Consider the following 17,004-nt stretch of genomic DNA (forward strand, 5'->3'; position numbering starts at 1 on the left):
ACACTTAAGCTCTCAGGTTTCCAAGTCTTATCTGGCACAGTTCCCAATAATTAGTCTTTCCTTCTCATCCAGTACAGTTAGCCCCCCCCCCCCCCCCTCCCGACCCGACATTGTGGGTGACTTTTCTGAACCCTCCACATTTCCTAAACCTTGTAAGTCCTTTTACTTCATCAGTCTTCCTGCCCCTTCAACCCTTCTGACAGAAAAAGGAGCCACTGGCTCCAAAAGCTTGCACATTAACTTAACCTTTTGTTTTCCTGTTTTCCACTGTTGCTGTTTGATAAGTAGATATTTCTGTTTATTGAATTACACCATATGTTCAAAAATGGATTATATTCATTGATATACATGCCTACCATGCTTAGGGTTCCTCGAAACACCTTCAGAATATTTCTCTGTCATTCCACTCTCTAACTCTGCACTGGAAAACTGAACACTTAAATCTCTCTGTACGAGCTCTGATTTCTATTATTTTATTATGATGATCATTTCTCCATGTGTATATTTTGGGTGCAATAACAGATTTTTGCATTCAGTTGATAAAGCTGGTGACTGAAACACTGTGAAAAGATCTTGCTGCAATGAAAAATGCCTCTGTTTTAATGATTACCAGCACAGTTCACTTGTCGTATCCATGACACTTTTTTCCCTATTTTGCAATAATACAAAACAAGCTAGCCTCCTTTGAACTTTTCTTATGTCCTCCATCAATCGTGTCTGCTAAGGATCGCATACTACCCAGCAACAGTCTAGAAGAGGATGGAGGAGAGTAGTGTAGGCAGTCTCTTAAATAGAACTATTGCAACTTCTACGTATTCTGCCAATAAAATGCAGTCTTAGGTTTGTCCTTCACACAACATTACCTATATGATCTATCCAAGTTGTTTGTAACTGTAATTCTTAAGTATTTAGTTGAATTGACAGCCTATAAATTTGTGTGATTTATCATGCAACAGGAATTTACAAGATATCTTTTCGAACTCATGTGGATGATCTCACACTTTTTCTTATTCAGAGACAATTGTCACTATTCGCAGCCAGCAAGTATCATCATTTTGCAATTGGTTTTGATGTTCTGTTGACTTTACTAGAGGATAAATGACAGCATCAACTGCAGACAATCTAAGAGAGTTTCTCAGATTGTCCCCCAAATCGTATACAGATAAGAAACAGCAGAGGACCTACAACACTTCACTTGGGATTGCCAGATATCACTTTTGTTTTACTCAATGATTTTCCATTGACTACTATGTACTATGACCTTTCTGACAGGAAATCACAATTTCCTACCAGTATGCAGCAGTCAATGGAAAATCATTGTGTCTCTTGTGAGGAATAATGCCAAAAGCTGTCCGGAAATTTAGATATATGGAATCAATTTGAGATCCCACGCTGATAGCACTCATTACTTTGTGTGAAGAAAGAGCTACTTGTGTTTCACAAAAGCATATATTTTCTGAATCTGTGCTGACACTGTGTAGACAGGGCGCTACCTTCGAGTTGGTTCTTTATGTTGGAACACAGTACATGTTCCAAAAACCTACTGCAAATCAGTATCAGTGATATGGGTCTGTAATTCATTGAATTACTCCTATTTCCTTGTGTGCTGGTGTGATCTATATAACTTTTCAGTCTTTTGGTATGAATCTTTCACTGAGTGAGCAACTGTCTATGATTGCTCCTATTTCCTTGTGTGCTGGTGTGATCTATATAACTTTTCAGTCTTTTGGTATGAATCTTTCACTGAGTGAGCAACTGTCTATGATTGCTATATATGGGACTATTGTATAAGTATACTCTGAAAGGAAGTACATTGGTATACTATCTGGACTGAAAGATTTGCTTTTATTAAGTGATTTAAGTTGCTTTGCTACAGCAAGGAACCATTTCTAAATTACTGATGTTGGCAGCTGTTCTTGATTTGAATTCTGGAATATTTACTGCATCTTCTTTTGTGAAGGAATTCCAGAGAACTGTGTTTAACAAATCTACTTTAGTGGCACTGTCATCAGTAATATTACCTTTGGTATTGCGCAGTGAAAGTATTGATTGTGTCTTACCACTGGTGTTTTTTACAAGCAAGCAGAATCTCTTTGGATTTTTTGTAAGATTTCATGACAGAGTTTTATTGTGGAAGTTACTAAAAGCATCTTGCAATCCTATTGAGATAGCTAGCTTCGACATGGTTCCTAACTGAGAATTCATTAAACTTCTGATTGCTTCATGACAGGATATATTCTTCATACCTTCTTGTCCTTGTTCTGTTCTTGTACTCATATGATGAGGGATCATTTGGTTACTATCCAGCGACATAGATATTGGGTTACAGTCTTTCATATTGAATCTGTTGAGAATTTGCTCTAGATAGTGTGTCAAGCCTATTGACAACCTTCTTTGCGGTTCCTATTAACTGGGATACCCAAACAGTTAGTAGCTTCACCATTATCTTTGCATTAGAATTTTTCTCTTAGTCTGTTTTTGAAGATATCTTTCTCTTGTGGATTGTTACTGAATATTAGTATGTCATCCACATAAACAGGTACTATTAAAATATTTGAAATCTAGGTTTTTGCAATAGGCACATGGTCAGCTGTTTGATGTTGTGAAGTTTGGATCCTACAGCAGAGAGAGTACTGTCCAGCAGTGGCCACTGTGCTTCAATCCGTATAATGCCTCTTTAAGTCAATTAACACCAGTAATATGAACATTTATTTGTGTCGCTTTTTTCAAGCACCTACAAAATATAAAAACCTACAAAATGGAAAACTGTTTTTCTGTGTAAAATGCTTTGCAACAGAGGCATTTTGGCATTACAAAAGTTTTACATGGTGGAACACGCATCTTTAGGTAAAATGACCATAAAAGCTAAATATATTTAGGGTCTTGTGAACAAAGACAAAAGAGAACCAAATAGATCCTGCAAAGAGACTCTACAAAATGATACAAAATAAAATATTTACATGAACTGAAATGCATAAGAGACTAAAGATGGTCACAATTAATGGGAAGGATATTGGTAAACTGAAGTTTATCTTCGAGGGAGTCTAACAACAAACTATTTGAATTGCTTGTTCTTGATAAAGCTGCATGTTGGATGTTTAATGGCAAATTTTACAAATGGGCAATAATCAGATGGCAGAAAATTAGGACTCTGATGAAATAACAGATCTTTTTGTCATTTTCTTTTTTGTTTTTGCTTCAGTTTCCTATAAGAAGCTGTTACACAGTGTCTATTCTGAGCACAAATAAAAAATACCAACAAAGTTGTAATGTTTTTCATTCAGTTCAAATACACAACAGCATCTTATATTTTTTCACAATTCAATTAATTTTCAGGTTAACTTTTATAGTTAATAAGGAAAGTAAAACAATTTTACTTACAAGGTTGCTGTCTGAATGGATGAAAAACATGAATGTCCATTGGTCGATGTATTAGTGTTTTTAATGTCTTTGTATCATTTCCAAAATATTTATGAGCACGTTCAACTGACTTTGTTTCCCAGTCTGTCCAATATAAGTAATCTTCAAACACAGTAATAGCAAATATATGATGTGGAAGGTTCTTGGAATTACTGTCTGAAAAAGAAATTAAAGTACATGACAAAAAATGACTTATTTTTTGTGAGGAGACAAGATTATTTTTATTCCACAACAAAACAAATGGCACTAAAAGATTTATCTCATGTTTTTTGTACATACGTAATTTTAATAGTGTATACGCTTTAGAATTATAGATGTTATTGGTGTATTAGTCCCTTTAAACTTCTGGTTTAAAATTTTGTATCTTATAATAGTCATCTTAACAGCTAACTATCACTGCTTTCTACATCTACATCTACATGGGTACTCTGCAAATCACATTTAAGTGTCTGGCATAGGGCTCATCGAACCACTTTCACAAATCTCTATTATTCCAATCTTGTATAGCGTGCGGAAAGAATGAACACCTAAATCTTTCTGTACGAGCTTTGATTTCCCTTATTTTATCGTGGTGATCATTCCTCCCTATGTAGGTCGATGTCAACAATATATTTTCGCATTCAGAGGAGAAAGTTGGTGATTGGAATTTAGTGAGAAGATTCTGTCGCAACAAAAAACGCCTTTCTTTCAATGATGTCCAGCCCAAATCCTGTATCATTTCTGACACTTTCTCCCATATTTCACAATAATACGGAACGTGCTGCTTTTCTTTGAACTTTTTCGATGTACTCCATCAGTCCTATCTGGTAAGGATCCCACACCGCGCAGCAGTATTCTAAAAGAGTACGGACAAGCGTAGTGTAGACAGTCTCCTTAGTAGGTCTGTTACATTTTCTAAGCGTCCTGCCAATAAAACGCAGTCTTTGGTTAGCCTTCCCCACAACATTTTCTATGTGTTAATTCCAATTTAAGTTGTTCGTAATTGTAATAACTAGGTATTTAGTTGAATTTACGGCTTTTAGATTAGACTGATCTATTGTGTAGAGTTTCAGATATAATTATTATATAGCATTAGTTGTATTTCATAGATCCCGCAGAGTGTTGTCTCTTGGATGAGGAAAGAAGTCAAGGATGTGCATTTAATTTAACTACAGTATAGTGAAATGACATGACATTACATATGAGGATAAGAAAGAGGTATTCCAATTTTTACTGGTTAAAAATACATTTTTTTCCTGGGTGAAAATGAACTTTTTCTGGGTAAACATACACAATAATCTACACGAAAAGTAAATTTTTCCCTTAGGACTGTAAAACACATCAAGCCTTTGGATGGTAAAGGTTTTATACACTGGTGCAGGACTTTCCAGCAAAGAACAACACATTTTGGAAAGATCTCTAATGTACGGAAACACATACATTGCAGATTTTGGTATTACGTAAGTATAAATATGAATTCACAAAATACAGCATTATAGTTTCCTACCACAGAACATGAAAATATAAGAAATGTGATGCCCATGGTACGACGCAAAAACAGAGCTGTAAACTTTGAATTCAGGAAAATATGGTGTGATTATATGTATTATAACTTTGAGAAGTATGACTACTAGACAATATTTTTCACTGAAATTTGCTAAGCTTTCACATATAATACTGGTCATCAAAAATTTTTTGCTGCTTTTTCCCAATGTGTGGTTAGGCAGGATCCTAAGTGCACAGCTAGCTTAAATTGCAGAAGCTCAAATTTCACTGTTGCGCAATGAACATTTTGTCGGTTATCTGGTTGAATACATGTTGTTTGTCGAGCACTTTCCCACAGAAATACCGAACACATGTGAAATTGCTCAAGAACTTACCTTGCACTTTTTCTTGAAGGACAATTATACTTTTGTCATCATTATTATGTGATCTGTAATATATGACAGAACTAAAATAGATATGAGAAACTAACCTTGAAGATTGGACTTATTTAGTATGTGTTACCCTCTACGATATATCAAACACAAATGTGCCAGTAAAATTTTAAATAACGGCATACATGGCAGTTCTTCTGAGAGCAGCATTTTTCTAAGTGGCTGCCTTCAAAATGTTTTGAATGATTTGAGAAATTTGTCACATATTCTCACACGTAACATAATCAGTCTTGTGCAAAATAAAATTTACTTTGAAAGTAACACTTCTCAGCCCTTATTCGCAATATTTTACCATGACCTGTTAGAAATGTAAACAGTTGTGATGTCATCGAAAACAGTTTGTTGTTACAAAGTGTTGCACAGCCTTCATCTTAAAGCCCTAGCCATATTTGGGGGGGGGGGGGGGGGGGGGGGACTGATGACCTTAGCTGTTTAGTCCCCCTTAAACATCCCAACAACCACCACCACCATATTTTGGTGTTGGTAAACGCTTGTATGGGCACTGTGTTTTGTTGTTGTAAACAGTGCATTTTCTCTGCAACCTAAGTTTTTGATGTTATCCTCTCATTTATGTTTTCCTGCTGCAGTATTATTCTGCAGAAGTGGGCTTAAGTCAAATAATTTGTTAGAGCCAGTCACAGAAATTTGACTGAAAATGAAAATAATGAAAACTTCCCGGAATCCTAAGAAATTCCCAGAATCCTAAAAAACTCCTGGATATTTCCTGGATTTCCCAGTTGTCCCATGGCATATACACCCTGATTAATGTATTATAGTGCAGATTTAAGTGTCAGGAAGTCGTTTCTGAAAGTATTTGTATGGAGTGTAGCCCTGTATAGAAGTGAAACATGGACGATAAATAGTTTGGACAAGAAGAGAATAGAATCTTTCAAAATGTGGTGCTACAGAAGAATGCTGAAGATTAGATGGGTAGATCACGTAACTAATGAGGAGGTATTGAATAGAATTGGGGAGAAGAGGAGTTTGTGGCACAACTTGACCAGAAGAAGGGATCGCTTGGTAGGACATGTTCTGAGGCATCAAGGGATCATCAATTTAGTATTGGAGGGCAGCGTGGAGGGTAAAAATCGTAGAGGGAGACCAAGAGATGAATACACTAAGCAGATTCAGAAGGATGTAGGCTGCAGTAGGTACTGGGAGATGAAGAAGCTTGCACACGATACAGTAGCATGGAAAGCTGCATCAAACCAGTCTCTGGACTGAAGACTACAGCAACAACAGTGCTAATTCTAATTACACATCAACATGAAACATTAAATTAGAGTTTCTGTGACGATACTCTTCAATAAAGTAGAAGAAGTTGCCCAATAGAAAGTTCTTTAATTAAGTTTCGAACTCCGCTACATTATCCACATGACATTTAGTGCCCTCTGGTAGGAAGTTGAATACATGTGTACCAATGTATCTGGCTCCTTTTTGTACTAATGTTAAACTCTTGGGTTCTTTATGGACATTGTTTATTGTCCTTGCTATGTTCAGGCTTTCTACTTTTTGAAGACAAGAATATTGGTTAAGACAAAGGACATTAATGAATATACGTATTGTAAAATAGTTATCAAAATACCCAGTTTTTTTAAGAGGTCTCTGCAGAATGTTCCTGCATTAACATGAGACATAACTCTTATGACATGCTTCTGAATTCTGAGAATACTATCTCTGTAATTTAAATTTCCCCATAAAATCATTCTGTACCTCATTAGCGAATGGAATTATGTAGGTTAAAACAATTTCTTCATTTTTAAATCGCCTGTAGAAGTAATGATTTGTACTATAAACATAGCTGAACTAAGGCACTTCATTAATTCTTGGCAGTGGGTTTTGCAATATTGTGTTTGTGATCTACATGTACCATAAAATGAGGTGAATCCGATCAAAAATGGCAGTTTTTTTAAATATCGTCCATTTACTGTTGTGATATCGGAATAAAAATTCAGTAGGCCCCTATGTTAATTTCAAAACACTGATAATGATATATTCATGTATTATGTTATTTTTATTTTATAATTACAGTTATAATTTTAAGTTAATTTTTGATAGGTTCCACCTCCTCAGTTGGCGTGGATACGATCATCATTGTATTTTGCATGCAGGAACGGAATCAGACATCCAGTGGAGTGAGTCCAATCACTATTTTCATTTTTAAAAAATATATTGCTGTATTTGTAACAAAATTTTACAATTTCTAGACTTAATAAATTTTTACAAGCACATTAAACTTGAGATTTTTGCTATAAAAACACTTTCATTCACGAAATTTGGCAGACAAATATTAATTTTTAGTTATTCAATGTCATAACCAATGTGAAAATTATTTAGTCAATGTCATAATCATCCATCCCTTCAAAAATAAATTTTCAATAATTTGGGCTCTTTCTACCTCAGTTGCATTGTCAATTTCTGGAAAGACAAAATAAACATTACCATCAAGAACTTTCATTCTCATAAATGTCATTTCATAGGTGTCATTAGAGACGCTTTCAATTTAACCAATAAAAAACCTGAACCTTTTTTTCATAGGAAATTTTACTGTGGTGAAATCATTTTCTTTAAATTCGTGCCAATCTTTATCCTTCTCCTTGTCCATTTCTTCCATTTCCTTTGACTCGTGCTGTTCTAGATCACGGTTAGATGTTCCAGATAGGGACTCCCTGCTTGTGGCCCCATCACCATCATTTTCATTGAAGTCGCTGATAACAATTCCTTTTCCTGGAGTTAAGGCTAAATGCTTTGCTTGGCGCGGCCTTCCGTTTGTTTCATTAGAGCAAACCTGTTTCAACTTCATTCCGAAGGCTGCCACCCAAGAAACTTCTGATGAGCTGGTGCCATGTGCATTGTTATCGATTGCTTTTGGAATTTATGAAATGACTTTATTGGAACAGAAAGGAAAAATTCCTGCTTTTATGAACACAAATATTACATTTGATTTAGATGTGATAGCTATATTTTCAAAGATTTTTTTCAACAGCCTAGGAAATTCGGATTTTGGTGTAACTCCTCTATTTTTATCACTCCTCTATCCTTCCTTTTCCAATCATCTAGCACATTTCTTCAAGCAAGTTTTAAAGGTCTAAAAAACGTTACATCAAGTGGCTGACACAAATGAGTAGATTTAGGTACCAGAAGCACAAATTTAATGTCCTGTTCCTGGCGCAGTTTAATCACATTATATGACAGATGACTCGAGAGATTGTCACCTATAATCACTTTAGGTCCTTCTAATTGCTACACATAAGGCAAGACAAACCATGATTCAAACATTGTTAGGTCAAATCAACCACTGTGATTCCTATTATAACCTGCGCCAGTTATGCCCCCTTTGGTCCAAGTATCGTAGAGGTCAAATGCTGGTGTTGGGATGGTAACCAGCCACAAATTTACTTTCAGTTCCTTTATTCAAAGGGTACCATTACCGGTTTCGAATCGTTATGATTCATCTTCAGACGGTTTACATGCTTTCCTTGTAACATGTGGTGCATTTTTTACAGATTAATTGTCCTAAAATATAAATAATACATAATTATAAGCATGCCACACACAGATGATTGCGTTAAAGATTTATGTTGCACAATAAGAATGCAGTGGGAATGTATCCACATCTGTTGGATGAATGTTATGAAAACAAACACTCCAAACCAACATTTCAAGTAAGTCACATCCAATGAAAATCTGTAACACAACCATCTGTGTGTGGCGTGCTTATAATTATGTATTTTTTTATATTTTAGGACAATTAATCTGTAAAAAATGCACCACGTGTTATAAGGAAAACATGTAAACCGTCTGAAGATGAATCATAACAATTCGAAACTGATAACGGTACCCTTTGAATAAAGGAACTGAAAGTAAATTTGGGCTTGGTTGCTGTCCCAACACCAACATTTGTCTTCAAATAACAGCCATGGTCTCCAACCATGTCATCATACGACAAAATTGCATATCGTAGAGGTATTTTGCCCTATAAACTGTGTATTGTGGGAGGACTGAGCCATTGGCAGCTGCTGCTGTCATCACACTGATACTTCATTTAGAACTATCCACTATCTTTTCACGATGTCTTGTGCCTCGCTTCACTATTACTTTCACTTGTCCACGATCGTCACCAAAATTTGTCTCATCATAGTTTATAATGTTGGAGGGGAGGAAACCACTCAAGGTCACTTCACGGTTTTTAAAATAATCGATCACTGTTTCTTGGGTAATTGCTACCATTGCCCTCTTAATATTTTCACCTACTCTAACCATTAGTTCTTTATTTCTTTTCAGAAAATATTTTACCTGATTGTGCCCAGGTCGATTGTCATGAAACCTTTTTTCAATCCTCCCTGTTCGACTGATGTTCCTAACATCATTATTCCTCGCAGGAAACCCCCATTTCACACAACAATCCTTCAACCAGGCTTTTCTCTTCACTGTTGGTTAACGCTGGTTGGCCGCGTATTTTGTATTTGTGCCTTTCCTTGAGTTTGTCATTTAATGTGGTATATGGAACTGTGTATTGCTCTGAAGCTTTCCACATGCTTAATTTTCATAATTTGACAGCTTTCACCGCATTTAGAAGAATTCTGGTTTGTAGTTATATTTCTGTGTTGGTCCCAGAATCTTTTGGTATACTCGCATGATCAGATTCACGTTACAAAAATGCAATTTTGTAATTAGGCCAGCATCGTGACTAAGCAGTTTCAGCAATGGGGAAAAAAAAGAAAAAAGCTATATCACTTAAGAAGTTCATATGCAAGCAATAATATTGCAACTTACCACTTACACTTCAGAAGTAACAGGCGCCAGCAGACGTTTTCGCACTGTTGTGTTGACTACACGAGTGTAATGCTAAGCTCAGTTATCTAGACATGGAAAAACCAGTAAATGATCGGATTGACACCACCTGATCAGATTCACCTCATTTTACAGTAGCCCCAAAATCCTAACACTTTCTGATTCTTGTGTTTCATTGTTTGAGAAACTTATTTTTATAGCTTGTGGATCTCTGTGGGAAGTACTGACACAGATGTGCTGAGCCTTGTCAAAATTCAGTGGTAATTGATTTATGTTGAACCACCTGTTGATATTGTTTAATATTTCATAAGCTGCCTTTTCAGAAAGGAGATGGTACTTTTTTTATTCCTACACTTGAATAATCTGCAAAAAGTACCAAATTCACATCTTCTGAAGCTGCAAGTGGGAGATCATTTACATATATCAGAAACAACAGAGGACTCAAAATTGAACCTTATGGTACACCATGTCTGACTGCTTCAAATTGTGAATGCCTATCTTTACATGAATGCATGCTGTCATTTAGATAAAAACCACGAAGCTACTGTGTCTTCTATTCTGTAATATTTTAACTTCAGCATAAGGATAGCATAGTTTGCACAATCAACAAACTTAGCCAAGTCACAAAATATTCCGGATGGTAATAATTTCTGATTTACTGATTCTAATGTATCATATTTCTAGGTAAATATAAACTGTTCAGTTGACAGTCCATTCTGAAATCCAGACTGTTTGTTAATAAAGATGTTTTCTTGTTATAAGTGCGTATAAAATCCATCATACATTATTTTCTCAAATTTTTTTGAAATATTGGTAGTAATGAGGTGTGTCAGTAATTATTTATCTCTTTTTTGTGAAGGGGCTTGACAACAGCATATTTAAGTTTCCCAGGAAACCACTGCTGTAAAAAGATTCATTACACAACTAACTCAGGAATAAACATTTCATTATTTTACTACTGATTTAACAATAACCACTCGAACATTTATTTTTAAGGGAGTTAATCAAATTGAAAACTTCTATTGGAGATGTTGGATGCAGCTGAAACATTTCAAGCTTGTCTGGGTAGGCTTTTCTTCGAAACGGTACACTATATACTAAGAAAGTATTTACACTTAAGTTATCTGCCACTGACAGAAAAAAAATAAAATAATAATAATAATAATAATTATATATATATATAGTTATAATAGAGGGAAACATTCCACGTAGGAAATATATATCTAAAAACAAAGATGATGTGACTTGCCAAATGAAAGTGCTGGCAGGTCGACAGACACACAAACAAACACAAACATACACACAAAATTCAAGCTTTCGCAACAAACTGTTGCCTCATCAGGAAAGAGGAAAGGAGAGGGAAAGATGAAAGGATGTGGGTTTTAAGGGAGAGGGTAAGGAGTCATTCCAATCCCGGGAGCGGAAAGGCTTACCTTAGGGGGGAAAAAAAGGAAAAAAGGACGGGTATATACTCACACACACACACATATCCATCCACAAATATACAGACACAAGCAGACGTATTTAAAGACAAAGAGTTTGGGCAGAGATTACGCTCCCATATTCTATTTTCTCAGGCCTGTCTGACATTTGGCATTATCCCCAAAGGCCTCACACTTCAAGTTCCCATCTCTGGCTGCAACCCTTCTTTCCATCAGTTCCAAACTGAACAATCCATTGCCCTCACCCACCTAATCCTTCACCTACACATCAACTCAGCCAATGAACACACCCGTCAACTCCTATCCTTAATAAAAGTCCTTAATCTTTCCTCTCCCACGTCCACACCGGCTGTTCAGAGCATCCTCCTACGGGCCAACCGTAAATTAGAACAGCATGCCACCCTCCACCTCAAAAAACTATCCAATCTCCTGGTTTCCCACCTCCGGAAAGGCAACTTGCTCACCCTTCACAACCTTTCCAGCAAACCTCAACCTCCTCTCATTGCACACCAACCCAGTCTCTCCCATCTACTCAATCTCCCACCTCCAGCTCCACTCCCTCCAAAACCTCAAAATTCCAATCAACACAACCTGGAACCACAACACCCTAATTCGGTAGTTAACCTTTCCTCCAAACCTCTCTCCCAATCCGAAACCTCTGTCCTATCCAAAGGCCTCACCTTCAGCCCCACTCCCAGATTCAACCAAACAGCCCTCGTCAAAGATTTACTGTCCTACACCCGTACTCTCTGCTGGAAATATCACTTTGCCACGAAGAAAATTGATCCCAATCCTACTCCTAATGATCCAACTCCCCAAGACACCATCCAAATTGAACCCTGCCTGGAACAGTTCCGTCCTCCGTCACAGCGGGACCCACCTCCTCTTCCTCAAAATCACCCTCTCCAAACCTTCCAGGAATTTCTGACTTCCAGCCTTGCATCTCAATCCTTCTTAAAAAACCTTAATCCTACTCCGAACATCACCACTGCTGAAGCCCAGGCTATCCGTGATCTGAAGGCTGACCGATCCATCGTCATTCTTCCGGCGGACAAGGGTTCCACAACAGTGGTACTTGATCGTCGGGAGTATGTGGCTGAGGGACTGCGTCAGCTTCCAGACAACACCACATACAAAGTTTGCCAAGGTAACCCCATTCCCGATGTCCAGGCGGAGCTTCAAGGAATCCTCAGAACCTTAGGCCCCCTGCAAAACCTTTCACCTGACTCCATCAACCTCCTGACCCCACCGACACCCCGCACCCCTGCCTTCTACCTTCTTCCTAAAATCCACAAACCCAATCATCCCGGCCGCCCCATTGTAGCTGGTTACCAAGCCCCCACAGAACGCATCTCTGCCTACGCAGATCAACACCTTCAACCCATTACATGCAGTCTCCCATCATTCATCAAAGACACCAACCACTTTCTCGAACGCCTGGAATCCTTACCCAATCTCTTACCCTCGGAAACCATCCTTGTAACCATTGATGCCACTTCCTTATACACAAATATTCCATACGTCCAGGGCCTCGCTGCGATGGAGCACTTCCTTTCACGCCGATCACCTGCCACCCTACCTAAAACCTCTTTCCTCATCACCTTAGCCAGCTTCATCCTGACCCACAACTTCTTCACTTTTGAAGGCCAGACATACCAACAATTAAAGGGAACAGCCATGGGTACCAGGATGGCCCCCTCGTACGCCAACCTATTTATGGGTCGCTTAGAGGAAGCCTTCTTGGTTACCCAAGTCTGCCAACCCAAAGTTTGGTACAGATTTATTGATGACATCTTCATGATCTGGACTCACAGTGAAGAAGAACTCCAGAATTTCCTCTCCAACCTCAACTCCTTTGGTTCCATCAGATTCACCTGGTCCTACTCCAAATCCCATGCCACTTTCCTTGACGTTGACCTCCACCTGTCCAATGGCCAGCTTCACACGTCCGTCCACATCAAACCCACCAACAAGCAACAGTACCTCCATTATGACAGCTGCCACCCATTCCACACCAAACGGTCCCTTCCCTACAGCCTAGGTCTTCGTGGCAAACGAATCTGCTCCAGTCCGGAATCCCTGAACCATTACACCAACAACCTGACAACAGCCTTCGCATCTCGCAACTACCCTCCCGACCTAGTACAGAAGCAAATAACCAGAGCCACTTCCTCATCCCCTCGAACCCAGAATCCCCCACAGAAGAACCACAAAAGTGCCCCACTTGTGACAGGATACTTTCCGGGACTGGACCAGACTCTGAATGTGGCTCTCCAGCAGGGATATGACTTCCTCAAATCCTGCCCTGAAATGAGATCCATCCTTCATGAAATCCTCCCCACTCCACCAAGAGTGTCTTTCCGCCATCCACCTAACCTTCGTAACCTGTTAGTTCATCCCTATGAAATCCCCAAACCACTCTCCTTACCCTCTGGCTCCTATCCTTGTAACCGCTCCCGATGTAAAACCTGTCCCATGCACCCTCCCACCACCACCTACTCCAGTCCTGTAACCCGGAAGGTGTACACGATCAAAGGCAGAGCCACGTGTGAGAGCACCCACGTGATCTACCAACTGACCTGCCTACACTGTGATGCATTCTATGTGGGAATGACCAGTAACAAACTGTCCATTCGCATGAATGGACACAGGCAGACAGTGTTTGTTGGTAATGAGGATCACCCTGTGGCTAAACATGCCTTGGTGCACGGCCAGCACATCTTGGCACAGTGTTACACCGTCCGGGTTATCTGGATACTTCCCACTAACACCAACCTATCCGAACTCCGGAGATGGGAACTTGCTCTTCAATACATCCTCTCTTCCTGTTATCCACCAGGCCTCAATCTCCGCTAATTTCAAGTTGCCGCCACTCATACCTCACCTGTCATTCAACAACATCTTTGCCTCTGCACTTCTGCCTCGACTGACATCTCTGCCCAAACTCTTTGTCTTCAAATATGTCTGCTTGTGTCTGTATATGTGTGGATGGACATGTGTGTGTGTGCGCGAGTGTATACCCGTCCTTTTTCCCCCTAAGGTAAGTCTTTCCGCTCCCGGGATTGGAATGACTCCTTACCCTCTCCCTTAAAACCCACATCCTTTCGTCTTTCCCTCTCCTTCCCTCTTTCCTGATGAGGCAACAGTTTGTTGCGAAAGCTTGAATTTTGTGTGTATGTTTGTGTTTGTTTGTGTGTCTGTCGACCTGCCAGCACTTTCATTTGGTAAGTCACATCATCTTTGTTTTTAGATATATTTTTCCTACGTGGAATGTTTCCCTCTATTATATATATATAATGGAAGGAAACATTCCACGTGGGAAAAATTATATATAAAAACAAAGATGAGGTGACTTACCGAACAAAAGCGCTGGCAGGTCGACTGACATCTCTGCCCAAACTCTTTGTCTTTAAATATGTCTGCTTGTGTCTGTATGTGTGGATGGATGCGTGCTTGTGTGCGAGTGTATACCTGTCCTTTTTTCCCCCTAAGGTAAGTCTTTCCGCTCCCGGGATTGGAATGACTCCTTACCCTCTCCCTTAAAACCCACTTCCTTTCGTCTTCCCCTCTCCTTCCCTCTTTCCTGATGAGGCAACAGTTTGTTGCGAAAGCTTGAATTTTGTGTGTATGTTTGTGTGTCTATCGACCTGCCAGCGCTTTTGTTCGGTAAGTCACCTCATCTTTGTTTTTTTTAAAATATATATATATATATATATATATATATATATATATATATATATATATATATATTTATATATATATATGCTTCTGCAATTTTAGAGTTATATATGATCAGATACCTACCAGTAAAGAAATTTATTCATTTTCTTGATTTGTTTCTCCTGTCTCATTTTTTTACTATAATCCAAATAGTTGTCACCTTGTTGCTAGAAGAGTTTTATTTTTTTCTTTTTAAGTACATACATTTTGAAGCTCTAATGACTTAGCTTGGAAGTTTACATTGCAGTTAGTAATGCGATTGGATCCTCTCACCATTCATATCCATTTATGCCAAGTTGAGTCTTCTCTAAATTTTGCACAATATTCTGATCCCATTTGTAAGCCAGGATTTAGGTGCTTTTAATGCCCTGCCACCGATTAATGTCTTCAGAAAACAGTTTTCAAGTAGCCCATGACTGTGGAAGTTTCAAGTAGGAATATTAACAATGTAGGAAAAGACAGATTGCTATTTACTGTGAAGAAGACAGTGCTCTGATACCCATGACAGATCTTTCACAAAACCCACAGAAATTCTCGTCGTATCTAAAGGCTGTTAGTGGCACCACAGTTATGGTCCAGTCCCCAGTGAATGAGACAGAAACTGAAAGTGGGAGTAGCAAAGCAAAAGCTGAAATGCTAAACTCCATTTTTTTTAATGTTCCTTTATAAAGGAAACCCCAAGAGAACTGTCCCAAATTAATCCTCAAACCACTGAAAAGATGAATGAAATAAGTATTAGTGTCAGTGGTGTTGAGAAACAGCTGGTGTTGAGAAACAACTGAAATCACCAAAAATGAACAAAGCTCCAGGTCCCGATGGAATCTCTGTCAGATTCTGTACTGAATTTGGGGCTGTGTTCATCACTCTTCTCTATAATCTATCGTAGATTCCTTGAACAAAGGCCATGTCCAGTTCTTGGAAAAAGGCACAGGTCACACTCGTCTACAAGAAGGGTAGTAGAGGTGATAGACAAAACTACCATCCAGTATCCTTTACATTGATTTGTAGCAGACTTTTAAAATATATTCTGAGCTCCAACATAATGAGGTATTTTGAAAAGAATAACCTCCTCAATGTCAACCAACAAGTATTTCGAAAACACTGATTGTGTGAAACCCAACTCACATTTTTCTCACATGACATATTGAAAGCCTTGGATCAAAGAACCTGGTAGGCACAGTATTACTCGATTTCGAAAAAGCAATTGACTCAATAATACACCTACACTTATTGTCAAAAGTACAATAATACAGGGTATAAAGTGAAATTTGTGACTGGATCGTGGACTTTTTGGTAGGGAGGACACAACTTGTTATCTGTGATGGAGAGTCATCGTTAGATGTAGAAGTAACGTCGGGCATGCCCCAGGAAAGTGTGTCAGGGCCCTTCCTGTTCATATTGTATACTGATGACCTTGCAGACAATATTAATAGTAAAGTCAGGCTTTTTGCAGATGATGCAGTTATCTATAACGAAGTATTGTCTGAAAGGAGCTGCATATTCAATCAGATATTGATAACATTTTAACAGGATGCAGAGATTGGCAACTAGCTCTAAATGTTCAAAAATGTTAAAGTTAGCATTTCACAGAATGAAAAAATGTAGAATTCTATGACTACAATATCAGTGAACCACTGCTGCAATCAGTCAACTCATACAAATACCTGGGTGTAACACTTTGTAGGGATATGAAATGGCATGATCACATAGGT

At 38.4% G+C, this 17,004-nt stretch overlaps 1 protein-coding gene across 1 annotated transcript in view; it reads right to left on the bottom strand.

The window, feature by feature from the left end:
- LOC124619330 (low-density lipoprotein receptor-related protein 1) overlaps nucleotides 1–17,004 on the bottom strand; it is a 756,280-nt gene that overhangs the window by 83,153 nt on the left and 656,123 nt on the right. Inside the window, exon 53 of the mRNA XM_047145639.1 lies at nucleotides 3,382–3,576. Within this exon, the coding sequence (XP_047001595.1) occupies nucleotides 3,382–3,576 (195 nt within the window). The remainder of the gene's footprint in view (nucleotides 1–3,381; nucleotides 3,577–17,004) is intronic.

This window comes from Schistocerca americana, chromosome 6 (assembly GCF_021461395.2).
Source record: "Schistocerca americana isolate TAMUIC-IGC-003095 chromosome 6, iqSchAmer2.1, whole genome shotgun sequence".
Classification (NCBI taxonomy): domain Eukaryota; kingdom Metazoa; phylum Arthropoda; class Insecta; order Orthoptera; family Acrididae; genus Schistocerca; species Schistocerca americana.